Source organism: Lagopus muta, chromosome 8, assembly GCF_023343835.1.
Source record: "Lagopus muta isolate bLagMut1 chromosome 8, bLagMut1 primary, whole genome shotgun sequence".
Taxonomy (NCBI): Eukaryota; Metazoa; Chordata; class Aves; order Galliformes; family Phasianidae; genus Lagopus; species Lagopus muta.
The window spans coordinates 33959903-33987303 of record NC_064440.1 but is presented as its reverse complement, the minus strand read 5'-3'; the positions used below and the strand labels follow the sequence as shown (position 1 = coordinate 33987303).

Sequence of the window (27401 nt, the reverse complement as noted above, 5' to 3'; positions counted from 1 at the left end):
GGTACCGAGTCAAATACTTGTGTGCATTCTGACATTTATTTTTAATTCACACAGCAGAACAAGGCAGGAGTTGGCTCAGTAGCTCCGAGTAACAAACTGTAAATTCTAGTGGGGTTACCAGGTTAAAGAGAGGATTTTTTTTTGTGTGTATTTTTCCCTTGCAGTGATACATACTGAAGTTTTCTTCTTTTTTTTCTTTTAAAGAAACATTTAACTGTTGAGTATCAGGACACTTTAAAGCCTCAGCATTAATGGCTAATTGGGAAGAATGTTTTATGTAGGAGTACGTTCTGTGTTCTGCTGGCAAGACTCAGATGTCTCTTTGAGGACTGACAGTGGGAGACCACTGTTTAAGCTGATATTGAAGCCTGAAGGGAAGAGAGGGAGATCTCCTCCCACTCTGTAACCTGCAGGATAAGGTTCCTGCATGGCAGTTCATGCAGCAGATGAGCCTCTGCTTTTAGTTCAGGGCAAGTGCTCTGTATGTGCCTCCTCGCTTCATTTTCAGCTTAGCACAACACTTGCCTTTGCAGTTTTGTACATTCTTTCTTTGCCAACAGACCTATTTGCACATAGTTCTCTCTTTGCATTCATGCTTTGGTGAAGTAAAATATGTTACTGGTACTTCGTTGTGGCTTTTTATTCCCCCCCCCCCCCCCCCCCCCCCCCCCGTGTCATTTGCAGCCTGTGAATGTAAACGTGCTAAAGGCAAGCTAATGTGAGAACACCCTTGATCTGCTTTCAGGTCCTGTTGATCACGACTTAGGCCCTTTTTTTCCCTTGCTAGGATTTAGTGGCTGCAAGCCTGAGCTGAGTCAGCAGGTCCTGTGTGACAGCTGGCATATGGAAGTGTTTGGAGCCATTTCAGATCCTAGGCAGTGCAGGAAAAATGAGACAAGAGCATTGGTGTTTGAATGGGAGGTGGGAGGCTGGCCAGGAAACTTGGTGCTGATGTGTGTGGAGAAGAAACTAAGGAGCTGGTGAAGGTTATCTGTGTCTTTCTTGCACAAATAGTGTGAAGGTGCAGAGGGCACTGCACTGATTGGAGATTGCATTGGAGCAGAGCTGTTGTGACCATGCTATGGGCTGACCACAAAAGTCCCAGGTTTCCGAAATGTTGAGGCAGTTTTGATGATGCAGTTAGCTCTGTCCCTGTGCTGCTCTGCACTGCTTGCAGTGTCTGGACTGAAACAAGGGCCTCGTTGTTGTCTTGCCTGTTTGCAGTCCAGGTCCTGGGCACACAGGGCTTTCTGCACACAGCAGGGATACCTGCTACGCTGAGCCTGGAGCACTGCATTTGAAAAGGATCTATGGCGTTGTCCCAAAGGCATGGGACAGCTATCAGAAAGCATCATCCACGTGCGAGTGGTGTCAGCGTGCCCCAAAGCTTGGCTGTACCTGTTACCAAACCCTGGCAGGGTATGTTTAAAAGGAGCATACTGTGGGTGAAACAACAGCGTGGCAATGTTAAACCTATAATAGCTGCCTGCTAATTGCCACATGTAAAAGTGCAGTGCTTGAATGGATGAAGAGCACCCTGCATATGCAGATTGGAGTTGCTGTGTGTTCTTGGGAACTGTGGGAGGCTTTAGTGCAGTTTCTTCTTACGGGCTTTCTTAGTGCAAGATAAAGTGAGGTGATTAGCTGTGTGGGAAATCTAGCTTTAACTGTGGGTCTTGGTTAAACCCTGTGCACTTGTAGGAATAGAAATCAACGCTTTGAAGGTATTAAGTTGGCTTCTGCAGTTGTTCTTCACAGTCAAGAAAGTGAACCTGAGCCGGTTCTGGAGGCAGTGATTGAAAGGAGCATGCTTTGCACCCAGCACTGGGCTCTGGGTTCATCTGAGGTGACCCAGAGCCACGGATGGCAGAGATCCATGGGTATATGTCCAGAAGTACGAGGGTTGCCTGCCCTGCCGCCTTCTGACTAGCAGAAGGGATGGAGTCCAAGCACTGTCCCCTTCCCCCAGGTGCCATTCATGTAGCAGAGGGCTGGGAGTCACAGTCATTCAGTCGGTACTCATCTGACAGTAGGACAGCTGGCAGTTCTGAACTGCATTGTCACTATCTGCTACAGATACAAAGCTCAAAGGGTGCTCAGCAGAGGAGGGGGGAGAATGAAGCTGCAATCTCCTTCTGAATTTGGGTTCCAGCTAGGTAACTTTTGAACAAGGAGGGGGGTCTCTTGCAAAAAAACAAAGCCTGCAGAAATCCTGCAGTTCTGGCATTACGTGTTAAAATGCTCTGAAAATCTCTTGCACAAGTTGATGCTGTCCTGCACACAGCTGAAAGATAGGTAGCATTGATGACATTTGTTTCACCAGCTAAGGAGGACTTGGTCCTTAACAGAAGCACGCATTGTCTGTAGTTAGTGCTTTTTTTTTCTCCCCACTGTAATGGTAGATGCACAGCTGCCATCCCAGGTGAGTTTTTGGGCAGTGGAAATAGGAGTGATAGGAAAGCAGGAGGCCCTGCCCTCCAGCTGGATTGCTCTCTTGCCCAGCTGTCTGTGGAGCAGATGTCCATGCACCTCCCAGAAGCCAGCAGGTAGGTGCATGGGAGTGTTGTATTTTAGCAAGCTGTGTTGAAGGAAGCCTGGAGTGTAACCTCTGCTTTCATCTTACCCGACTTAACAGGATTTGAGTATGTTTCTTTGTATTCATGTTTTGCTGTATATTCTGCATAAATGAGTTTTTTTTCCCCCTCTAGGCTGGCTTGTTGTTGTGTCGCTGTTCATTCATTCACGCTAGCTTTTGTTTCCTTGTTTCTTTCCTTTCCCTTTTCCCCCTTAGATCTATCAAGTTCAGAAGGTAGGGCTTGCCTGTTCATTCTTGTTTGTGTGTGTGTGTGTGTGTGTGTGTGTTCTCTCACAAGTCCTGTCTGCACCTCAGAAAAACTTCTTAAGAATGGAAGATGCACGGCAGGCTTTGTTTCCATGCCTTCATGTTTCCTTTCCTCCCATAGCCTTGTGGAGTGGATAATAAAGGGGAGAGGGGCAAGGTGACCTGTTTGGCTGGTCACTTAGTATCATCTTTTCCACTGACTGTTTGACAAGGAATAAGCAGTAAGGAGAAGAAGAGTTTTGCAAAGCAGCCATCCCATGAGTTTGGTAGCTCGGAGCATGGCTGAGAGCCACGCAGTCGCTTGGCTGTTGAAGGCCAAGTGCATCGTTGCACATACTTCAGGCTGTGCAAGCACCTAATGGGTGCCAGCAGGAATGACTTTCGGATGACTTTGCATGCAGAAAGTCACTGAAGTAAATCAGGGACACTGTGTTTGTGTTTGCAGTCGTTGGGTAAATGAACTGTATGGCCTTTCTTCCAGTGTACCAAAAATTTTCAAACGCTTCTATGCTGTTTAATTCTCTGTCCACTCAGTTCAAAGTCATGATCTCTCCCCAGTTTCCATTTCTCACAGTTCTCATGATAATAAGAGCTGTAATGGAGATCACCTGCTACGTAACAAAAGTTTGGGGTTTTCTTTTGCTGTTGTGTGGTTGCAGCACATGAATTGTGCAGTACATAGAGAATAGCTCTAAAGAAATTTCACAGGGGGAGAGAAAGCATGGATTTCTTGAAGCCTGCTCATTTTCTGCTATACTGAGTGGTTGTTATCCTGTTTTTTTGTATTGCTTGCTGAGTGAGAAATGTGTCCCAAAACCACAGCCTGCTCGTGTTGCTCCTGGGCCCTCACTGCATGTTTCCTGCCTCTGTAGCAGTGTGTGCGCTTCTGGAAATGCTGCTCTCTTGTCCATGTATGAAGGCAACTACTGAAATCATGCTTTCATGCCTAATCCTGACTTGGTTAATTTGATGACAAACCCATCTTACTCTTGTATTTATTTCTGGAGTTGCCCACGTACTGTGTGAATCAAATTAATGCCTTCCTGTGGGTCAACAGGCTATCAATGTATCAATCTCCTGTATGGGAGCTAATTTAATCTGCTGCTACTTCTACAGCCCCACGGGAGACAAAGAAGCTGTTTACTCTTGGTGTCGTGATGTGGATGAGGAGATAAGTGGGTTAGCTTCGTGGCATCCCTTAGTGAGTCTGCAAGTCAAGCAGTTTTACTGGCACTTAGTGAGCAAATCTGATCCGGAATTCTCTCTCAATGGTATTAATGTCATTAATTATTGAATTTTAATATCAATTTTCAGGGTAGAAGAGAACTTGAGTCTGGAAGAGGTATCCAGCTGAACGATGAAGGTGTTATTTCACCTTCCACTCCTAGCAGATCTCTTATGGCAGAACAGTCAACTTAAAGGGTTGGGAAGCATCTGGGGCAAAATAGCTGAAACTTCAGATGCTATTGGCTCAGTCCAGCGTGTGAGATGTGTTGTTTAGGTTCAGATAGAAGTGGTCTCTAGGCTATTGCTTTCATTGATGGTTCTCTTTAGGGGATGTGAAACATAGCTTTGTCACTTCACACGGGTGGAGAAAGAGACAGCCATACAAGTCTTTCAAGGAGTGCTTCCTCATCTCCCTTATGCAGAACTGAATTCGGAAGCCTGTGTCAGGAAGTGGAGAGCCAAGGGCAGGCAGTATGAAATATCAGTGTACTTGTGGGCCCTTCCTACGTGTGAGAAAGGACCCTCTGTCTTTATATGGAGGTTTTTAGGATGCTTTCTTTCCCCTTGGATGTGTGTAGGCTTTTTGTGTTTTTGTTTTAATTGAATCAATTTGTAGCGTCAGAAAACCTTGCCCATTCTTTCTTTGGGAAAGAGGGAGCCTCTAATAAGGCTTTACCTGATCTGATTTACCACAAAGCATAATCTGTAGGTTCTGCTCTCAGACACAACCCTGACCAGCTGGAATTTGTATAGCTTTAAGAGCTGGGCTCGCTTTCAGGATGTGATGTACATAAACCTTAATTTTACAACATGCTGTCATACGTATTTTACTTCTGCCTGGAAACAGCTGATCCAAGCACATACGAGGAAGTATGCAATGCTTGGAAAAACAGTAGTAGTTATAACACTCTCTCATTCATGTAGTTTAAGGGAGAAGTTTCACTCAAGTGCAGCTTGGCTAGGCATTGCAGTGAGATCCTGGATGTATTTGTGCACACGCTGAGATGCTTTGCAGGATCAAGAGGGGAAGGCATAGGGAAGTGGTTAAGTATCTTAACTGTCGTCTCTTTTTCCAGATAAATGCGTGTGTGCTGTTAAAACCTGCAGTGCAGTGGGTTTATTTCACATTTTCCAAATTTCTGGCCTCAATACTTACTTTCTAGAATTCTTTTTCTGAAGAATTTCAGCTTAGAACTGGCAGCATTCAGAAGTCTTTGCACAGTTTGGGTTTTCCCTGATGTCCTCATGCAGCAGCCCTGTGCGTATTTCACTTTGTAATGGGCTGTCTTCTCTTCAGAGCTATTAAGGTGAAAATAAAGGTGGCCTGAAGGTGAAAATAATAGTGTTGAAAGGGAAATCTGAAGTGGGAATAAACTGGTGCAGTATCAGAGAGCTCAGGTGTTTCTTCTGGTTTGTTACTAAGTAGAGAGTGGGGTTTTGGAGTGCAAGTCAAGATACATTAATACCATGGAGTGGCTGCAAAATGCTGAGCTCTATGAGGAGGAAGATAGCAAATTTTGCTCATCAGTTAATGTTTTACCTGCTCCTGCTCTGCTTCCTCCAGCCTCTGGAAAGCAGGCAAGTGTAGGCACTTTTTCCCCCCCACAAATACACAAACCTCAAAATACACAACCTAAATTGTTCTAAAATGCATCTAATACTTCCTTGAGCAGGATTTCCATTTGCCCATTACTGTGCTTAGGCCTGGTGATTTTCCTCACACTGCAGTGTTATGGTTGCCGTTATAAATGTGAGCTTCCTGAGATTAGATTCCAAATGTGTGTTTGGGAAGGATGGAAAATCCTGTTGAACTTGTTGATCTTCAGCAATTTGCTGTCTGCTGGGAATGCAAGGTCAGTGGGAAGTGCAAAAGTTACATCAAGAGCATATGACCTGCATGTGAGTTCAGGTAGGACAGCCTGCTAGGGAAACGTCTGCTGTGGTACTAAAACAGAGACCTTTCCAACCTTGCTGCTGTGGTGTAAAGGATCCTCAAGGCTCTGTTCTACCATCTGTGCCAAGATGATTAAAACACAGGCAAAAATGAGATCTGTGGATGAAGAAAACAATAGGAATACACAGATTATTTGCATTTTATTCACCTTGTCTTCCCAGTTTGACAGATCTGTGCAGCGAACACAGTTTGACAGCATTTTTCATCCTGGAAGTGTTCTGTGTTCAGGTCGCTTATAATGAGCCTTGACTTAAATGGGTCAGAAATTCAAGACTCATTACGCTCTTTGCTCCTTTCCCTGTGGTGCTGGTTGGTTTTCTTTGACACTGCTGAGCAATAAGGAGCTGTGTAGGGGTCAGACTGTCCTGCTAAATGCTCCTGTCCCTGTGCTGGGAAGTTTTTCTGGGCATCTGCTGCATCAGACATGGCACCCAATGGATGCTGTCACTGGCACGGCCATGAAATCCGCATGTGTGAATCTGTGTGCACTGGCAATGCATGACTAAGTGTTCAGTGTTTGCCTTCCTCATCTAAATTCAGTTTTTCCCTTTTCTGTCTGTAGAAATATTATGGTCTGGATACTAAATGGGGCGACATCGAGCAATGGATGGTAGGCCTTGATCAACATAGTTAATCAGCTTTTATGTGTTGAAGTTTTGTGCAGTTGGTAGAATTTGAGACATATTTCCATACATTGGAAATACGCTCTTAGCACTCAGGTTCTTGCAATCCACATCAGCATCTGAAACGAAGATTGAATGTGGAATGGGTTTGGTTAGAGCCATCTCTTTTTGCAGACCTCTATATCCGTCCTATCACTTGAAGATTGGATGAGCTTGTAGACCCAATAGAGCCACTAATGCAAGGAATACACACACACACACACACACACATATATATATACACACTCTCTTTATTTCTTGTGGATTTTGCTACAATTTGAACTTCTTCAAAGCTGTATTCAGGTAAATGCTGGGCAAGTTTTATCTGTGCTTCTGCTGTTAGTTTTGACCATTCCAGACACAGTAGTAGTGGTACTGTGGCAGTGCTCACCTTTTCTGGTCTTGGATTTCATTAGTTGCTAAGCTGCTAGAGTTGGCTTAGCAACTTAGACACAGATGTGGCCGTTAGCAGCATCAGTCTGTTTTAACAGCCATAACATGAGATGAAAGGACTGCTGAAGGGCTGGAGGACATTTCCTTCATGTGTCTGTCTGGCATAAGTTCGTGACATCGCTTAGCAGTGATGCCAGATGAAAACTACTGTTCCTTGCCCTTGTGGCCTTTCTCTGCAATTCAAGGAGTGCATGCTGTAAGAGGCACAGTGGAACAGCTGACTTCCAGCCTGGAAGGTAACTTTTCCTTGATAATCAGCTAGCATAAATATTGGATTGCTGCATCCCTGCTTAAAACCTGCTGTCCCAGGGAGCAGCCAGCCACTCCAGGTGCTCCAATCAGACAGATGAGCCATTTAGTCTCTCCACATAGAATCATAGAATGACCTGGGTTGAAAAGGACCACAATGATCATCTGGTTCCAACCCACTGTGATGTTCAGGGTCGCCAACCAGCAGACCAGGCTGCCCAGAGCCACATCCAGCCTGGCCTTGAATGCCTCCAGGGATGGGGCATCCACAGCCTCCTTGGGCAACCTCCTTTCTGAGTGGAAAAACTTCCTCCCACTATCCAACCCAAACCTCCCCTGTCTCGGTTCAAGGCCATTTCTCTTTGTCCTATCACTATCCACCTTCATAAACAGTCATTTCCCTCCTGTCTGTATGCTCCGTTCAAGTATTGGAAGGCTGTATGGTGCTCTTAGCTCTTTGTTATGAGCAATTCCCTTGCTTAGAAATCAGCTCACCACTGAAAACCATCAATTCCAATGTTGAAACTACTTTTTTCCCCTGTTTTTGCCTCTTTCTCCAAATTCCACATCAAATCAGTTGACTGAACTGTAACACGTGCCACAGCGTTTGCACAGCCTCTGTCCCTCAGAAGGTAGCGATGCTTTTGTAATGTGAAGGGGAAGAAAGCTGGGGTCAAAGAAAGGGGTTTTCTGGTTTGCCAACACATTACCTCCCGTTATTTGGATTAACCTTCCTGACTCCAAAACGCTCTGAAGTTTCCTTGTTTCTTTCTGAACGCACTCTGCTGATGGACCTGTCCTTTCAACGCCTCACTCTTTGTTTTTCTCTGCTGCCTGCTAGGAAGACAGTGAGCGCTATTCGCGTAGAGCCCGAAGAAATGCCTCGGTTAGTATTTGTGCTTTTGCTTTTCCTTTGTAGCTAGGCATTGCTCCTTCATTAAATAGATGGGAGTAAAGCAGTTTCTTTTCAAAAGGAGAAAAAACCCACAATGTTCCCCTCCCTCCCCCCCCAACTGAATGAAGCCCCAAACCCACATCCTGGCTTCTCTGTCCTCTCTCCAGTTATTCTGAAGAGCTCTTGAGAATGTGCTAAAATAAAGGGGTGGGGTGGAGGATGGGGAAAATAACCTGTCTGGAGTGTATAACATTTTTATATTCAACCATGGGCCTTGAACATAAAGCTGGGAGTAGCTGAGCAAGCTTGTAATTTGTCCTGTAGTAAAATGCTGACTGTTTCTTGGGCAGGATACGACTTAATTTACTTTTAGCTTGGAATTTAATGCCATTCTTTTTAATTCTTCAAGTTTTATTTCCTTTCTTTCCTTCTGTCCCATCAAAGCTCACCCGTGTTTACATCATTGCCTGTTATTTATGTTCATTTCATTGTTTTCTTGTCTTTGTACTTTCTTTTGATAGGCTTCGGATGAAGATGAGCGCATGTCAGTGGGTAGCCGTGGAAGCCTGAGGGTTGGTAAATTGTACAAATTAAGTGTGCATGTGTGTACTGAAGCTGCTGTCCTCCTGTACCACAGAATCATTGTTCTGCACCTTTTCTAAGTTCTCTGCAAACACCTTCCTTCCAAGGTCGTGCTGTTTTCTGTGCTCGAGGCGTGTGTTTTTGCACTGCTACATTTGGGCCAGTAATTCCTTCAAGCCAAGGAACTGTCTGATTTCTACTGTGAGAAACGTGAGCAAAGCATTGATGCATACCCTTCTGGTTAATGATGCTCACTGTTTTGTCACAGGAAGAACTTAGCCAAAACTTCAGCCTGTGCAGCCATTTGTGCCTTGTAAGCTCCGTTACTTCATTGTCAACATGGAGAATTTGGGGAATGAAGTGCCACACGGAGTTCTGGGGAGGGATTAGTAGGGCACCTGGTGCACAGTGCACCACTGCTAAGCTGTAGAAAAGCCTACAACACTTTTTCTCCAACTGTCAGTGCAATGGATGTCCATATAATGCATGTGTACAAATCTTAGGGTAAACACAATCAGCCCTTATAATTGTGGGGCTAGTTAAGCAGTTTAGCTCTTAGCAGCTAATGCTGCTGTCTCAGCGTGTGTTGATGGTCTTTTGAAGATGATCAGAGCCCACTGCTTCTGGGATCTGTGCGAAGCATTCAGCTGGCAACACAACAGGAACAGCAGCAGGGCAATGCAGGGAGCACCCAGCAGTTCTGAACGCAAGTCAGCTGCTGTTTGTTTTGGAGTCAACTGTGCCTAAAACAGACGTGTTTGAGAATAACTCCATCTTCTGCTGATGCTGTTCCCAATTTATCACTGGTACGAGTTAGATGATTTAGGCTGGACAGTCAGTTTTGTTTTTATAGATCAAGCAAGCCCAGTATTATTCTCAGCAAGGTCTGCATTTCTTATCATTGTGTTCATTTGGAAGGCTTCTTCCTGGAAATCTGCTATTGATTCCTTTGATGCATTTTTATAATACGCACCTGATTTGTTTTTATATACTTAAACAGGAGCCTTGCATTCTGTTCCCCTCAGTCCCTGGAGAAGCTTTCCTGACACGTTCTCCTGGAGCAGTCCTTCACTGGGCTGTCTGATCACCACTGCTCTTCTGCCAAAGAGGGATCTCCCCTGCTGTAGGGGATGGCCCATAAATACCCAGTACTTCTGCAGAGAGTGTCCTTTTCTGACAGGACGATCTGGTTGAAGCTTTACATCCTGCTATTTCCAATGATGTTGCACAGATTCCCCACTGCCCCCATAAAGTAGCATTGTGCAAGACATCTGACAATTGGGGCATGCAGAGGAAGGGCTTTGACAGAGCCTGGTATATCTGAAGGCTTCCTTTCCTCATCCAGTGCCACTGGGATTGGAGGAGAAAGGAAGAAATAAACCTGCACGCTCATTTAGCCTGGTTGGAGAGTTACCCTTATGCTTCATGTAGGGTTTTTTTACTTGAAATGAAGTGATGAGTGCATGCACTGATTGTTTTCCTAGCGTGGGTATGCAGCAGCTTGTTTGAAGTGTGACCACATCTGGTTGTGAAAGTTTGGCTCCTGCTGTGCCCGTGTAAAGCAAAGAAATAACTGAGCAATGACCAATTGGAAGTCACCTTTAGGGCCATCTGAGCTACTTTAGCGTGAAGGAAGCGCTGTCTGTGTCCATGCAGGGTTCATAAAACTCAACAGTGACTGCTCTTCATTTTTGGATATGTAAATACTTTCTCCTTACTATTTCCATTGTGATTGCCATTCAAGACTTTCCCTTTCTGATAGCTGATGTTGTGTTTTTGGCACTCCAGGTCCCTGTGGGGCTGGTTGCAGTAGGAATTACTCTTTGAAGCAGCCATTCTTTTCCAGCCCTCAACGTAGGCTGCACCAGAGGTGTTGGTTAGAGCACAACAGCCAAGCGGTTGAAGCTCTGCAGCTGGGCTGTGCTGCAGCCAATAGCCTGTGAGTTATAATGCTGTCCCCAGTGCATCTGTGCCTCCTGCAGGGAGATTGTGGGCTGCAGAGGTTGGACATCTTTAGCAGCTTTTCCGTGGCTCATCCTGAAGCCATCAATAATACCCTGCCTTTCTCATTTCTTTCCCATGCGGTTTTTCTTAAGGAGGCTCGGTAGCACCAACAGTGTTTGAGATGCTGCTTTCCTTCAGTCTTTACTGCAGGCGCCTTTGTTCCCCCACTTCTCAGCTGGCTGTCATCCGAGACTCCAGCACGTAAGGCTGCTGCTATTAGTCACTCAGGACACAATTTGGGCATGTTTCCTTGCTTTGTCTACTCAACAAAGTTCCCAGCTTCTGGCTTTGTGCATCACCAGAATTATTTTTGTAGGATTTTCATCTTGCAGGGGACGAGGGAGGTTGATTGCCATCATTTGCTTCACTCTTTTCTGTTGTTGTTCTGATTTCTGTTCTTTTGACAGTCTCATGTGGAGTATGCCAGCGCCTACCCAGTGGTGAGAATAGCCTGAAAGTTACATTGTGTGTTTAAAAACTAAGTGTGGAAAAACAAAAACTAACATTGAGTGTGATAGCTCATCTAAGGTGAGGGATGAGCAATAATACAACTCATCACAGGATGTTCATTGACTGCATTGAGGTAGATCTGCATCTCAGGGGCACGGGAAGGACCTAGTAGGGGAAATGGATGCTGAGACTTGAAACTCAGTGTTTAAATGTCCTCACACTGTTAGCTGTGCTGTTTTGTGCCAGTGCTGTGACAAATGGGAGGTCTGTCTGTTGCTTCAGGGGAGAGCAGTTTTACAGACTAGCTTGTTTTTTTTTCCCCACTCTTCTTCCTTCCCTGCCCTATTTCAGATTAGGAATGCAGTGAATCTATTTGAGTGACCTATATACAGAAATAGTCCAAACACATTTGGATTTTGCATGGATGTATTGATGTAGTAAGTATAGACAGCTGGTAGCTCAGTAAATTGACTTAATCCAGCAAGCATGAATAATTTTAACTGTAGCTACTAAATTTAACAATACTATCATCACTTCTAACCATATTCTCTAATAACTGGCCATTTGACTTTGAGATCTGATTTTTTTTTTTCATGTGTGCTTACTGAGCCATGTTCTGTAGAGCTGGAGAGATGCTGAACTGATGGATTTGCTCGATGCTGTGCATGCCTGGCTGTGGTGTGTGCACGTAAATGCACTGATCTTTTCACCCTGCATTCTTAATCTCACTGCAGGCTGGATTAGAAAATGAGAGGACCAAATGGAAGAACTACTCCAAAGCAGTATGTATCTGTCTGGCTGAGGCTTTTGTATACAAAAATGCTGTGATGAGACTAGAGAAGCAAGTACGCTGGCTGTAAGCTCTCCAGCCCAATGTCAAGGATACGATGTAACTCACGGTTTGCCTCCACAGGAATGCCTAGAATTGCTTTATCTGCAAAGTGTAGCATGATCCAAAGGTCTGTGTCAGTGTTGTACATAGAGAGCCTTCTGAAACACTCAAAATCTAGCTCAGGCTTTAATATTACACATATAAAAAAGGTGAAGTCGATGGTAAGTATGTGTAGTAAAGACTGAATCTTTTCAGCTAAAAGAAGCAGTATTTTTTTCATGCATGAAAGTAGTAGCTTAGCAACTTCATTTACAGCTTCATTTGAATACCTAACAATTGGGTAAGGCTTCAAGAGCACAGCATTTGCAAATTAGATGTACATTAGCTAGGGGTGCTGAAGCTTTTGGCTAGAAATAATATTCAGGAGGCTGAGGGAGCTTGCTCCCATCCCACATTGTCTGATTGTTGGTAGCACAACTCTTGGAGTTACTTTCAGATAGGGATGTTAGTTATCCAGCACAACACATGGCACGCTGTGAATGGCAGTGCTTCCAGCCAGGTACTCGGCATGCTGAGCTGGTGAAACACCAGGAGAACTCAGTTGCCTGGGTTTTGGAAGGAAATCAATCTAATGACGTGCTTCCCTTTAATGCAGTGACATTTTGACATTTCCTTACTGTAACTTGGTAAACATTAGTGTTTCTCAGGAAGCCTAAAGGCATTGACTTTGCTGGAATTGCCCTAGGAGGACCTACATTGCAAAGCTAGATCTGCACGGAAGGTAAAGAGCAGCACTCAGGATGTCAGCTGAAATCTCACAGGGAGAGATTCAAGGAACTGACAGAGAAAAGGATGAGTTCATAGTTCTCTCCAGTATGCCATCCTGTTTGTTTCAGTTTTCATAAAGGTTTTGATGAGATGCTTAGCATAAAACAAAGGTCAGCAAGATCTGATGAAACTCATCCTGCAGAGCTTTGAGTGGAGCATTTGCCTTTGGATGGAAGTGTGAGCTGGAGAAGTCCCTGGAGAGTAGGGAACAGTGGTCATAAGTGGTCATTGTGGCAAAGGAAATGACCAGATCTGTAATGCTTCATTTTGAAATCTAAAAGATAAGAGGGCAAATGAAAATAATTGTATTGAGAAGTGCCTCATTAGCAGCAGTAGATAACCTGGATTTGTGAAAAATGAATCATGGCAATTCAACATAATTTCCCAAAGCAAGGTAATTATTAAAGGGCGTAAAGGAGAAGCATTAAATGAAACTCTATGACTCCAAAGATTTTGTGCTTCTGCTTAACACTCTCGAGTGAAAGCTTTGCCAAGATCAAATTCTTTTAGAAGAGATGCAGTTAGTTGAAAAATAGCTTTTGGAAAACCTAGCAGCTGGAAAGGATCTCATCTGGGCTCTTCCCATCTAAGACAGCATTGTCTGCTTATCTATAGAAGTCTGTAGCACCTGGTTATCTGCATATAGAGAGCAAGGATGTGTCCTGGAGGTTGGAATAATAGGTAGATTAGTTTAATGTTGTTCTTTTCCTTTAACTGTATGGTATATGGTATCTCTTTGGCTTGAAAATGGGTTCAGAATGGGCTTAATGACTTGAACTGTCTCACTCTGAGTCTCTTATTCACTCTGAGCACGTTTGTGTTTTCTCCTCTTAGAGCAAGCTTACGTGCTGCAACAGGGCAGGGTGTTGAGCATGCAGAGGACAGCTGAACCCACTGAAACCCCTTGCAGTCTTTGTGTTGCCTTGCCAAGCGTTGGCAGGTGGTGGATGGCCGCTGTCTGGGGTTCGTTTTGGTATAGCTGGGGAGAGCCAAAAAGAGATTTCATATATCGTTCTTTGTCAGCTGAACAGAATTTCTTGGATATAAATTTAAGTTCTTAGCTATAATCTGCTGCTTTTTAAGGTGTTCAGCTGCCAGGAATGTAAGTAACTACTGTGATATATTTATTATACTCTCCCGTCCCTTGTGTTTCCTTTTCATCCTCTGTTCTCTTTACAAAGAGTTTGAAGAGTTACAGGTGTTACAGTGCTGTAACAATGGGGGAAGCAGAGGTTTTTCTTAACAACAAGAAGAAAAGGGTCAAAAAGGCAGGCAGGAGTATCCTTGACATTTTTTGGCTGGTTTGCAGATAGCAAACACAAAAGATAGAACACAAAAGTGTTCACATCCTCACGTTTGAAACCCTGACCTAGTTCTGCACTTCTGTTCATGGTTAAGCTTTGAAAAGTTCTCTTTCTGCTTTTGCTGTTCATAAATGATGGCTGTCACACAAACTTGTCTGTTGGGACTGCATCAGTTTCTCTCCTTTTCTTTCCTTTTCTCCCCTTTCTTTCCATAACAGACCAATGGTTATGAGGAAGACATGTATGGATCGTCCCAGAGTAGAAAATCTAGCAGGGTTAGTATGTTGTAGTATGATTTATATTGCTCTAAAATCTGTTGCTGTATTTAAGGGGATTAAATCTAATTAGCGAATTCTTTTGTGTGGTGAAGCAGGTTTTTCCTGCCTTGCATGTTGTGGGTTTTGCAGTTTCTCAGATGTAGAGGTTCAGCAATAAGCTGTTTAAAGAAAAAATAAAACTAGGTCGTGAGTGAGAAAGGAAGTCTCTGCATTTGATACAAGAACTTGGAAGCCGGAATTGCTTAACTTGTAATCAAAATTGGGTAAAAGTTGAACTGTAGCAAGAAATATCTTGATGGCAGGAAGAAAAGGCAGGCGCTGTCTGTGCAGGTGCTGCGTATCAGAGCTTGTTTTGCAGCCTGTGCAATGCACTCACATCGTGTGCAAGGCTGAGACTCCCTAGCCTGGCAGTACTCAGTGTGCATTTGCACATGAGCACTGCAATTGGCCTTTGGACTTTCCCAAAGCGTTTGATGTTTATGTGAAGTTTGCTTCACAAAGCACTTGTTTGTTTTCTACATCACGTAGAGGTGAACAGCCAGTGAAAGTGTTACTGCTAAGCTGTGTGATATCACCATTGATGTACTGCATTGCTAGGAATGTTCATAGAAAAGCTTACTGGGAACTCCACCATATGGTTTTATGCATCTGGCCTATATGTTTTGGTAGGAGAAGATGAAATGCTGTTGCTTAAGCTGTTAAGAAACAGCATGTCCTGCTGCTGGCCCTCTTGCTGAACTGTTGGGAGTTCAAGAAGCCTTATGTGGTGCTTCTAATGGTGTTCTTGTTCTTCTGTGACACATTTCAGGTGCAGGAAGAGCAAAATGTGCGTAAGAAAGTCATCCAGGGAAAAACACTGCTTGGGTTCCATTGGAATGATTGAAAATCCTCTTGGTATGATAGGGATACAAGAAAGACCTTTCATTTAAGTCTCTACCTCACAGATTGAAAGGATGAACTATTTTCACATGTCCTCTTACCTTCAATGCAGTTTCCTTAATGCAGTTACCTTTTTGTACCTGTGATCACGTGGACTTCTCAGTGTTCTTAACCAGTGTTCTTCCTAATGTATGTTTTATTTCCCACTTGAAGGACTTTAAAGTCGTGTTATTGAGTTCTCAAGGGCTTTTTGTTTGCAATTAATGCAGGCTTCATACTACCCTGATCTGGGTCTTCACAACAGTGGCTATGCTTCCACGTCTCAGCCTTCTTCCCAGAATGGAAACTGGGTCTGTTGTCCACTGGTTTCGCCTGGCCTGTGCTTCTCATTCTGGCTTTGTTTGGATAATGTGACCTCTTGTATAAGAAATTAATCTGCACCAGTTGTCAGGAGTTGTAGCTCTTAGTGAAACTGCCACAACCAAAAAGAAAAATCCCAAAACCAAAGCAATGTTTTTGCTTTAAGATTGGAAAGAGTAATGGCAAGCCATTTTCACGTGGGCAGAAGTAGTTCTGGTTTGGTGCTCCTCCCTTTCCAATGGTTAATTTTCCTGCTTTTAGCCTAAACTGCTCTGCGACAGTAAGGGAAACGTCAAGTTCTTCAGGCAATTCTATTTGCCTGAAGTGATGCTAGAAGCAAAATTCCACAGCTTCCCAGTACCCTGAGAGGTTGCATTGTCCTCTGCATGCGGATGGAGCTGGGCAGCAGCATGCTGGTGCTCAAGCAATGTTCTGAGCAGGACAAGGCAGTGTCACCGTGCTCCTGACAGCTGGGGGTGGCACCAGGCCTGTGAGCTGGAGTTGCTGCTGGAGCATCACAGCAATACGTGCCTGCTGCCCTGAGGTGTGCAGTTGATTACTAACAGTGCTCTGACTCAGGTAGTCATAACTTTGTCCTGAATAACTGGGGTTTCTCAGGGCTAAGTGGCAACACAAGAGAGGTGGAACACTTACCATGTGTAGCTTAAAGTATTTGTCTTTGCACGTAGCTCTGGTTTTGGTTGAAGTGAGGAGAAACACCCTTTCTGGCTGCTGCACACAAACGTGTTGGGAGATAACAACAATAACCTAAAATTAAATTATGCTCTTGTGCTTCTCTATGCTTTGGTGTCCTCCCTTCCTGTAGGAAATGCATGTGTGCTTGGTATTCTCACTCTTGAGAGATGAGATCTAATGCTTTTATGTATCAGACAACTAACATTCTTTATACTGGGTTTCCTTCTGTTGTGGTGTAATAATCCTAACCTTTTACCCGTTGTGAATTCTGCTATAGGCATCCTTCTTTTGTTGTTGGTTTCATTTTCTATGCCAAAAAGTGTTGTGCTTGTCTTCCTCAGCCCTCCTTGCTGTACAGCGATGCCCTGCCAGCCAGAAGTTACAGGGTTTGTTGTACTAACACTCAAAACACAAATACTGAAGCCACTCGCTTCCAGCCATGCACATACTGTCTTTTACCTCTGTAGTTGTCATTGGCTCCATTTCTTTCACATCCTGGTTTCACCTGTCTGATCCATGTGAACGCACGTGTGCAATGCTGTTTGTACATCAGACTTGCTGATCCTTCCTCTTACACCCATTGGAATTTTACAGCTGCTGCTCGTGGAGTTGTGGAGCTTCTGTGGGCTTCCCTTGGGGTGCGGGCATCTTTGTTTTGGTGTACCCTTGGGATGAACAGGGGCAGGCTGGAGAGAGGCAACATCAATTCTTCCTTGCTAGCCAAATTCCATGGTTCTTGTTGAAACCTAAACTGTGGGTGATGCTCGTTTTAGTTCTCAACACTTCAAGGCTGTCCTGAACTGGACACTCCCAGGAAGAACTGGAGCCCAGTCTGCATCTTCCTCCTTTTTTATTAGTTTGGAAAACCAGCTCATCATTGGGCTTCATGTGGCATCGTGTGTTTTGCAAGCACCAGAAATGAAAATCAAACAGACATAAGAAACTTAAGAATTGATGTAGCCATTTTGGTCACGGGTAACATGAACAGTGAAATCGGTGATGGACTAACTGCTAGAAATGCACGGCTATGTGATGGGTATGGGGGAGTCATTCAGGTTTTGCACGTACGTGGTGGGGTTTCCCAGCCTGCTGACTTCAGGTTGTGTTAATTATTCACATGCATGCTGCTTGTGGTTGTTTGCAGGAGATGCTCTTCATTCCCCTGTGTCCTTGCACCTTGTGAATCTCAATGCTACAGAGTGAAAGCAGAAACTTAAATCTGCCAGGATTGTTCTGACTCTGTCCTTTACTTGTAGGCATCTGTGTATGACGAGAGTGCTTACAGCGGGAGTCGTCGGTATAGTGCCTCTAGTTCTCGTGCTGTAAGATGTTTTCTGCATTTCCCCCTTGTCGTGTCTCTGTCCTTCAGTAACTGTCTTTACCAGAACGCAGGCTTTTTGGGGCTGAGGAGTGTTCAGGACGGACTGTGACAGACTCACAGCCTGCTGCTGTAGCAAAGTGCAAGCGCTGATTCTGTGAGCCTGCACCAAATCCTAAATTCTGAGCTACGTGGTGTAGCAGTGCATCATCGCCTTGCTATGCAGGTAGCAGAGCCCAGCAGCAGGCGGTGTCACTGCTGCAGCAAGGGGAGCTCAGCTCTGCCCCTGTGCTTAGCTTCCAGCTCAGGTACCTTGGCAGAAAGTCCCTTCGCTCACGGAGACCTCATTTTTCTTCTGCAAACTGAGATTAATATAGATTAAAAAGGAATCTTGCTTCCCCACCATTACTCTGTTAGCGTGCAGAGCGTGACGTGCACAAGCATAGCTGTTAATGTGTAAAAACTGCAATGTAGTTGGCTTGAAGGAGGAAACAGACTTTCAAGAATGCCCACTGCTAGGCATTAAAGGGCCCCCCGTTGCATAATGCTGCCTCATTAGGAGCGCTGTGCATCTTACTGCTAGTGATCTTAAGCTTCAAATTACTTTTTGTTTCCCAATTACGCCTTGTTTGTATTTGGCTGTCTTGTGGAATGGTCTGCCTGCACTTCAGTGGATTTGTTGTTTGCGCTGCCCTAAGCTGGTTGCATCCTTTGTATGACAGGTCTTCCTTTGTAGGTAAACATCTCAGAGCACCATTTGACACAGTTCTGATTTGGGGAGAAGTAATTCCCAGTGGACAGCTTGAGAGCTGTTTACAAGCCCCACTGCTAATGGGCTGAAGATGAAATCAACTCTGGTGCTTGTTCCCCTTCATCTGTCCCCATCCAGCACCATGCTGCAGATCCTGTGCATCATCACCCCTCTGGTTTCACAGAATCCTAGAATGGCCTGAGTTGAAAAGGACCACGGTGCTCATCTAGTTTCAACCCCCTGCTATGTGCAGGGTCGCCAACCAGCAGACCAGGCTGCCCAGAGCCACATCCAGCCTGGTTTGTGTTGCACAGTGGTCTGTACAAGAGTGAGAGCTGAAGCATGCAACTTCAGCCTCATGTGGCACGGCTTTGTCACAGCTGTGGTGTTTCCAGTAGGCATTTCAGCATCACTGAAGCCCATAGCTCTGCTGTCAGGGGGTAATGCAGTGTGGGTGGCTTTGTGGTCAGTAGCTATGCCTGTGTTGGACTGTATTCAGGGTTGTTTCCAACTACTCTGATAACGTTTGTTAGTACTGTAAGCTTCATTTATACTGTGCATGATGGAAGACAATAAAACAGACCTCCAGTAGTGAAGGCCTGGGTGTCTCAGTAGTAGTTTTAGGGGACTCCTGTAGTGTCCAGGCAAACTAATGGAGAAACCTCCAAATACAAGAAGAGTAGATGCATATCAAAAGTACGATAATTCTTTAGATTTCATATCCCAGAACAGAGGACTGTGAAAGCAACTCTCAGAGGTCACACATCTCAAGGTACTGGGGACTGAACTGGGGCTTGTTGCTGCCCTGAGCTGCCTGCTTCCTCTGCTCAGTGCCAGGCTTTGTGCAGGAGATCTGATGCACTCACATGACCCTTTGGAAGGGCCACAGTGCCTGGAGGGGGTGCTAATAGGAGAAACAATATGTCTAGCAGATACCCAGGGACTTGGTTCACTTGTGTCTGTTCTGAATGTGTCTCACTCTCTCACATATGCTTATGTTCTATAAAACCTTGTGAGTACAAAGCTGCTGCTTGGAAATTGCAAAACACAGGGAATAGTTCTAAGATTAATATACAGGGTAAGTTCTGGGTCTGTTTCCCTGCTGCTTCAAACTTTCGTTTCCATTCTGTACTCCCACTGCATTATAAGCTCTGAAAACAAAGCAGGATACGTGCATTCTTTGCCCTTGTCAGCAGCAAGCCAGCCCTGTCTGCTCTGCATCACTGCTTTGGTATTTGCTTTTATGAAAGGCTAAAATACTTCCTTTGGCAGGAGGTGAGGGCTGCAGGTGCTGGAAAATCTGCAGCTCTCACTGCAGACTGGAGGTTCTTCAGTCTCTGAGATGGTCTTGATTTCTGCTCAAATCACTGTGGAGCTGTCTGGTTATTGCTTTGGCCTGTGGAACATGGGTTCATTTTATATGTGTGCAATGTTGGAAGAGCAAGAAGGCTTTCTGGAGAGCCTCGGAGCTCTCAAAGACAAGTAGGATTGAGCCTTTTGTGTAGAAGTGGAGGGCTTTTTGATTGTGAATGGTGTCCTAAGGTATTTAAGTACAAGTTACTGTTCTTGTTCTGCCATACTCTGAATTGAATCGAAACTCTTTCCTTGGTAAACTTCAACTAGAATTAGTTTGCCCTTTATTTTTCCTTCAAATTAACACCTGAAGTGTCTGTTCTCTGACTTTAACTGCTCTTCCTTTGTCCAGCTGCATGTACCCATGTAACTGTAACTATGCAGTGCTTTAATTTCTACCTTGCTTCCTTTCCCAGTCCTAATTCTTTTCTCTCCTCTCTGCTTGCTGCTCCTGGATTGCTCACGGCAGCCTTCAGAGTACAGCTGTTACCTTGGTTCGGGATCTCGGGCGTCCTCAAGAGCCAGCTCTGCTCGGGCCAGTCCAGTGGTGAGCTCCTCTATTTTCCTGTTCTATTTCTCTGTCCTTCACGCTCTTCTCTGCACAAAGAGGTCGCTGTCCCTCATGAGACAGTTTTTGATTCTATTAATTGGGCCATCTAGGTGATGCTAGAGACAAAGAAGGGATGAACCAGATGAGAAGTTACAAAATCAAAGGGAAAATAGAACTGGCATTCTTACAGGAACCTAGAGGGTTATTGTAAAGACACTAAATTGTATAGAGATTTAAGCACATTGGCGAAGGATATTGAGGAAAAGATTGCACTGTTGATGGATAGTGCTGCATCTCCTGTGACTGTTGCAATCAGGAAACCCTACAGCTTATTGCAGCATTCCAGTTTCTCTCCATTAGCAGTATAGTGGTGTTGCTGCAGGGCTATCTAGAAATTGGAGTTGAACATACTTGTAGATGAACATACTTGTAGACTACCAGACGAGCAGAGTCTCTAGCATCATGAAGTGCTAGAGGTAATATGTGTACTTAGCTTGGACAGCATTGTGAACTCCTGAGTGGTGATGGCCGGGCAAGGCATAAGCACTAAAGGCTGTGCAACTCCTGTGACTGTAGTTGGCCCAGACATGTACTTTTTCCCCTGCTTCTTACTGATAGAAAGTAGCTGTCTCTTATTTTCAGTGGCACCTCGCTGTTTTCTCTTGTTCCATCTAGTTGTTCCCACCTCTGAATACTTTGTTGTTCGTTTCAGAGCAAGGCCTGATATTGTGGTGACAGCTTTCCTTTTACAGGAAATGTGCAGCTTGCAGTAAGCTCATCTGTAACCAGTCAGTCTTCACAGAGTGTGTTTGGAAGTGTGGCCCTGCATTTTGGCGCTCCCCTTAGTGAAGCAGTAATGTGGTGATGCGGGACCTGTTATGGATTGCCTATCACATCCTCAAGATGCAGAGAGATCAGGATGGTGGTATGAATTAACACACGTAGCATGCCTCTCTAGTCATAACAGATTGCCTTGGTGGCTTTTAAAGGGGGATATCTGGATACTCAAGCTAGCAAAGCAAGAAGCGAGGTAGGCTGTACCATGGAAATCTGGAGTGGTGTTTTTCAGTAACACAGACTGCCTGCAGTGATGAATGGCATCATATCAGGTGTCTTCCATCACACAGTTCCCCCCAGGCACAGCCTGCAGTTTGGAAATGCACTTTTGGCACTTTATTCCACAGCTGGAACTGCACAGAGTGCCTGCAGCGTAGCGGGGATGGGTGCCTGAGCTCTGCCCACATGTTTATGCTGCTTACCTTCAGCAGGGAGTGGGCAAAGGCTTCAGGTCATCGAGCAAACCCTGTCTTTCCATCTGAGAAAGGTGCTGAATAAAGCTTGTGAATAGAGGCCTAAAAACTGGATTTTAATTTTTCATTAGTATAGCTAGGGATGCCATTACAGCCCTTGAAGTGTAAGAATTGGTTGTCTCTATGTTGACATTAGCTTCCATTATGTGTGGTTTTTTTTGCACACGTTCTGAGTCGTTAGTGCAAGTTGCTCTTAGTAATAACAAAACACAGTTTGTCCCTCCTGGGACTGGTAGGGGATTTTTCTTATTTTAATTCTCTGCTCAGAGTTCGGACTGTTTGCATGCAAGTGGGTGGAGGTGGTTTGTTGTGTCAGCCCAGAAATTGGAGAGATGCCACACTGAATTTGGTCTGCAAGGAGACAGGAAGCACTCAGGGCTGAACAGGCTGAGTTTCCAGCAAGCTTTTGTCACCTACCGGTTTGATAGTTCACTATCTGTGTGCTGTGATAAAAATCAGTGCCTAACACTGAAGGTGGATGTGATTTTTCTTAATGTTTGTGAGGCAGATGAATGGAATCGAACCATTCCTTAGCTTGATTGACTCTCGTGAGGAATTTAGATATTGAGAAGGGAAAACTTTTGAACTCAGCTTTGTGAATTAAAGAGCACGATATGCTGTCACTGAAATCCTCTCCGAGGATTCTGTTTCTCCCTCTATCACTGTTCATTAAGCAGCATGCCAGAAGCTACAGTAAGTTTTGCCAGCTTGTGGCTGGAGATGTAGTGCCCCTCAGCAAGGGCAGGCCTTGGGATGTGAATCAAAGCACGGCTGTGAATGGTGTTTGTCGTTTGAAGAAGCTTATCACATTCTTGCCAGCAATGAAATGAAAACAGCAGCAGATTTGTTTTGCATGCAAGCAGTTATCTGTGTGCTGAAGCTTTACCTTTTCCTTGCTCCAAAGGATTTACGTTGGGCGCTGGCAGGGCCTGCATCTGCTTAGACCTCTCCAATGCTCCCTTGTGTTTCCGACACTGATAAGTTTGTTTAAACAACGAGCTTTGGCGTAGCATGCATTCCTGAGTGAGGATAGTTGTGACAGATCCACTTGAGACCTGACAAAGTTCAGCAGGGTTTTTCAGTGCTAATTGCTGGAGTTAAGGTGGCTCTTCCTACCAGACAACATTCAGGATCCCTGAGCCACCAGGAGCCTGTGCCAGGCAGCCAGAGGTGTGCGGTTGTGGCTGGATGGGTTGCTCTGCTGGCTCTTCAGTGCAGGCCACTCTTTTTCTTTCAGGCCCTGCTGCTTCAAGAGCAGGAAACGATCTTAACTAGATCTGTCACAGCCGAGGCCTTGCTTTTAGGAGGAAGAGATTAAGTGCAAGATCCAGGAAGACCTGATAGTGCCCTTTCAGTATGCAGAGAAAGGTGCGAGAAGGAAGGGCACGGGCTCTTTAGCAGGGTCTGCTGTGATAGGACAAGGGAAATGGTTTCAAACCAGAAGAGGGGAGATTTAGACTGGCCATAAGGATGAAGCTTTCTACAGTGTGGGTTATGAGGCACTGGCACAGTTTGCCCAGAGAGGTGGGGGATGCCCATTGACTTAAAGGTATGGGTAACTTTTCCTCTCCTGTGTGCAGCTGGGATGTATTGCAGAACTGCCACCAGGCCTCAGGGCTGCACAGGAGGTATTGGAGCACTTGTGTCAGGCACACTGCAGTGCTGCTGCAGCTCACGGTCTGTCCTGGGCACTCACTGACAGAACAGCTTTAAGGGTTAGCCTGCCAGTCCTCTGTGCTGTGGAGAGGAGAACTTTTTCAGACACTGTGCTAAAGTGATTTTAGTGTCTGTGAAAAATAGGCACTGTATCCATATATAGGCTTGCAGGATGGTTTTGCTCTTGTGAGGTTTCCAGCTGCGGTAAGCCTCTGATATTGCTGACATTTTTGTATCGTGGCTCGGGATTTATTTGATCTAACTTTGAGAAGAGGCTGAACTCTGATCCCACTCACTTCTTTTTACAAAGAGCAGCCAGTTGCTCTTGCCAAAGTAAAGATGTGCGTGCTGGGGTTCCTCAGAAGATTGCCTTTACCTTCTTGTTTTGTACACTAAGACACGAATTGCCCAACTTGTTGACAGTGAAGGAGATGATCTGGTGAGAGACAGACCTGTGTCTTTGTGGAAATGAAAGATGACAGTGTTCCATAAATTCAAGGTCACGTATCATTAAGTGCATTCCTCTTAGTCTCTCTCTTAGCAAGTATGCTGGGTGTAGTGCAGTGAAACTGGAGCACACGTGTTCAGTCTAGCTGCATACGATGCTTGTTATTGCATGTAGATATGGAAGGTAAGTTTTTCAGACAAGAGTTTTGTGTGACTTCAAAGAGGTTTTCCTGAACGTCCTTTGATTTCTTACTGGATCAGATGCCCAAGGGCTCCTTGGAGACTGACTGAACAGCCAGGGTTCCCCCTGCTGGCTGCCTGTGTTTGGAAAGTACTCCATCAGCGAGCTGAATGAGAACTGTGGGGAACATTCATATCAAACAGGCTTCTGTCGTTCACAAGACAATCGTTACAGCCTTTGTGGTATCACTGCCTTATCAGTGTAACATTACATCTTTGTAATGAGGTGATATTGGGCTAAGGGAAATGGCTTTGCTCCAGACAGGTGAAATAACCAGCAGTGATTCTTACTGTAAGGAGAAAATGCTGTGGCTGTTTCATTTGTGGCACCAAATAGATGTGTGTTGCAGGGCATTGCTGGGCAGAATGAATGAAATCTGTTAGTTTTGAAACCATACGCATTTTGGAAGTTACTTAATAGCTCTGGATGATTACATCCTATCACAAACCTCAATTATTGAAGATTGTTTTGCAAGGAATCCACAGGAAAACATCACAGTATGGGGGTGAGAGCCAAGTAGGAGTAGTATGTAAGTAGTATGCATAGTAGATATGCATGCATATCTTTCAACACGTGAGCTTTAGCGTCTTCCCCTTTGCAAATGGAAGCTTTTATTTGACTCATGTGGTGCTTCACTTAAAGAAGAGCGTAAATGTCGATGTTTTTATCTTATTAAAAACATCTTTTCATCCTCATTCTGTGAGTCATTGAAGGAAAGCAGTATTTTCATTTGTGCCCTGAAGCCATAATGCAGGCTTTGCAGAAGGCAGCATATAAAGTTGTGGATATATAAAATTGTGTGTGTGTGTGTATGTATGCATTAATCTGTGGTAACACATCTTTATACCTTCACAACTCTCTTGTTACACAGCAAAGCAATGTTTGGATGGGCTGGAAAGCTGCCAAATGAAACCTATGCTGTCCAGAAATGGAAGTAATGGGGTAGTGGGTAAAGTGCAGCATAGCGAGTGGAGTCATCCACACATTGCTCTGTATAACTCCAAGGAAAAGAATAGGAGCGCTGACTGATTGGAAAGAGATGGAAGTTTTGAGTTAGTTCTCTCCAATGAAATATGTTAGCTTAACCTCAGCTATGCCCTGCTTTCCTCTGAAGCAGATCTCTATTGCTTCCTCAGCCATTTCAAAATCGTTCTTCTCTTTAGCTCTCCTAGGCTCTTGATCTGGGTCAGCTGTTTGTTTTTGAGAAGAATCTTTGCAGGAAACCATCTTGATTGCTGTACTGAGCGTTCCCAGAAGCTGACACCTGGGCTGCTTGCATCTGCCCAGGTTGTATGTGGTTCTGCTCGGCCTTCTGAGCATTGAACTGGTCTTGGTTCCTGGTAATTTTCTTGCTCCTAAATGCTGCTTTGGCTCCAGTCTTTTTTTCTCCTGGGCTGCTTTTAGCGTAAGTTTGGTTTTCTGAACCAATAAATTCCAGGAAAGTTCTGAAGTCATAGAGCAGCTGTTTGTTTAGACTTTGAGCTGGTCCCAGATATGTGATTGCAGGGTCAGTTTTTGTCGTCTGAGCCTTACGTGGGTTTTTGCTTGAAGTCAGACACCTTTTCTCACAGAAAGAGAACACTGAACTTATTGGAGCTTCTGAGCCGTACATTTCTCTTTTACTTTTTTTCCTCTGCTTTTTGGGAGAGGTGCAGATGCAATCCAGTCCTTCAAACCTCAGTTGGTGCCTTGCTTTTTAGAGGGGTGGAGTTGCTTCCATTTATTTAAAGTCCATAAAACTGTACCTGCAAGAAACTGTCTTGATCTGGAAGTGCGTTCACCTTTCGTTTGAACAGTTTTGATCTCTCTACTTAAGTAAGTGGCTGTTTTAGGTTCATTAGAGAAATTGCTAATGAAAAGTATCTCAAAGGTTTAAGAATTACCCTTCTGACATTGTTTTGCCTTCTCTTGTACTTCATTATCTAATGATTCCTTCTAAACCTTTGCTTTACAGATTGAGGAGCGGCCAGAAAAAGATTTTGAGAAGGTAAGAAGGATCATGTGAACTGCTCTGACAACAGCACAGCTATTTTTTCTGTCTCAACTTGTAGTGAGTTTGAATTAGCAGAGCTTTCTATTACTCAAATCATATCACAGAATGGCCTGGGTTGAAAAGGACCACAATGATCATCTTGTTCCAACCCCCTGCTGTGTGCAGGGTGACCAACCAGCAGACCAGGCTTCCCAGAGCCACATCCAGCCTGGCCTTGGATGCCTGCAGGGATGGGGCATCCACAGCCTCCTTGGGCAACCTGTGCCAGTGTGGCACCACCCTATGGTTTTTGAAGACAGACTTGAAACCATCATGGTCGTTCAGGGGTTAAGTTGACATTTAACAGCACTGACATTGCTACGGCTAAGCCATGTGAATATTGGTTTTGTTTAGTAGAGCTTAATGGTGGTATTGCATGAAAATAGATAAAATGAAGATTGTACTGCAGCAGTGAGAAATTGGCCTTACCCCTGCTACTCTAACACAGTGTTGCCACTGCTGCAGAGTAGCAAGTACAAATGAAAGCAGAGGAGTTTGAGGAGTAGTCAAAAGCATCTACGACATAATACAAGTTCTGAAAGTGTCTGGCAAGATGGTCCTACCCCCTAAGGATTTTGTCTAATTGAGAGTTAATACTTAGAAGTTGACTTGTGCACATAGATAACAATGTTTAGCTCTAGTCTCCTTTTTCTCATTACCTCTTCTTGCTAAAACTTGACCTCAGTACTTCCTGAGATCTGTTAATGGAACTTGCATTAACTTGTAGAAATGCATGGGTTCTTCTTTCCCAGCCTGATGTTAAAGCTGCCCTTGCTGAGGAGCTGAGTAACAGCAGCTCCCATTCCCCTGGGTTTGGTTTTAGCCACTCATTTCTAATGTTTCCAGTGGCATTAGAGACCAGTTAGGTGCCAAAGACACAGTTGCTGTTTTGTCATTTATCTTTATCAAGAGATAAATAGTGCACGTTATGTGCATTAAAAATAATATGTAGAAGAAATATTCACAACCCTATTCAACTGTTTGTGATTCCAGGGAGCACGTACTGTCTCAAGTCTATCAGCAGCTACCTTAGCTTCCTTGGGTGGGACTTCTTCACGAAGAGGCAGCGGGGATACGTCCATCTCAGCAGATACAGAGGCATCTATTAGAGAAATAAAGGTGAGCTGTTCTTAAAGCCAACATAAACTGTATTGAACCATGGCTTTTTTTATCTGAGTGCCTGGGTAGTCCATAACTAAACTCTTTTGGGTTTTTTCTGAAGATGCTTTAAGGCTGCATTCTGAAATC

The 27401-nt window shown here is 44.5% G+C and overlaps 1 protein-coding gene across 6 annotated transcripts in view; it reads left to right on the top strand.

Annotated features, from left to right (window-relative positions):
* The window catches only part of LRRFIP1 (LRR binding FLII interacting protein 1), an 89894-nt gene that overhangs the window by 41556 nt on the left and 20937 nt on the right, over positions 1-27401 (top strand). For 3 of the 6 annotated variants that reach the window (XM_048954103.1, XM_048954104.1, XM_048954105.1), the window contains exons 3-6: positions 8229-8273; positions 8804-8854; positions 26076-26108; positions 27147-27272. In XM_048954103.1, coding sequence (XP_048810060.1) covers positions 8229-8273; positions 8804-8854; positions 26076-26108; positions 27147-27272 — 255 coding nt within the window. Of the gene's footprint in view, positions 1-2791; positions 2810-6585; positions 6634-8228; positions 8274-8803; positions 8855-11275; positions 11309-12052; positions 12101-14500; positions 14558-16836; positions 16882-17751; positions 17818-20386; positions 20465-26075; positions 26109-27146; positions 27273-27401 lie in introns of all 6 variants that reach the window. The other 3 variants (XM_048954107.1, XM_048954106.1, XM_048954109.1) reach the window with 2 other exon arrangements.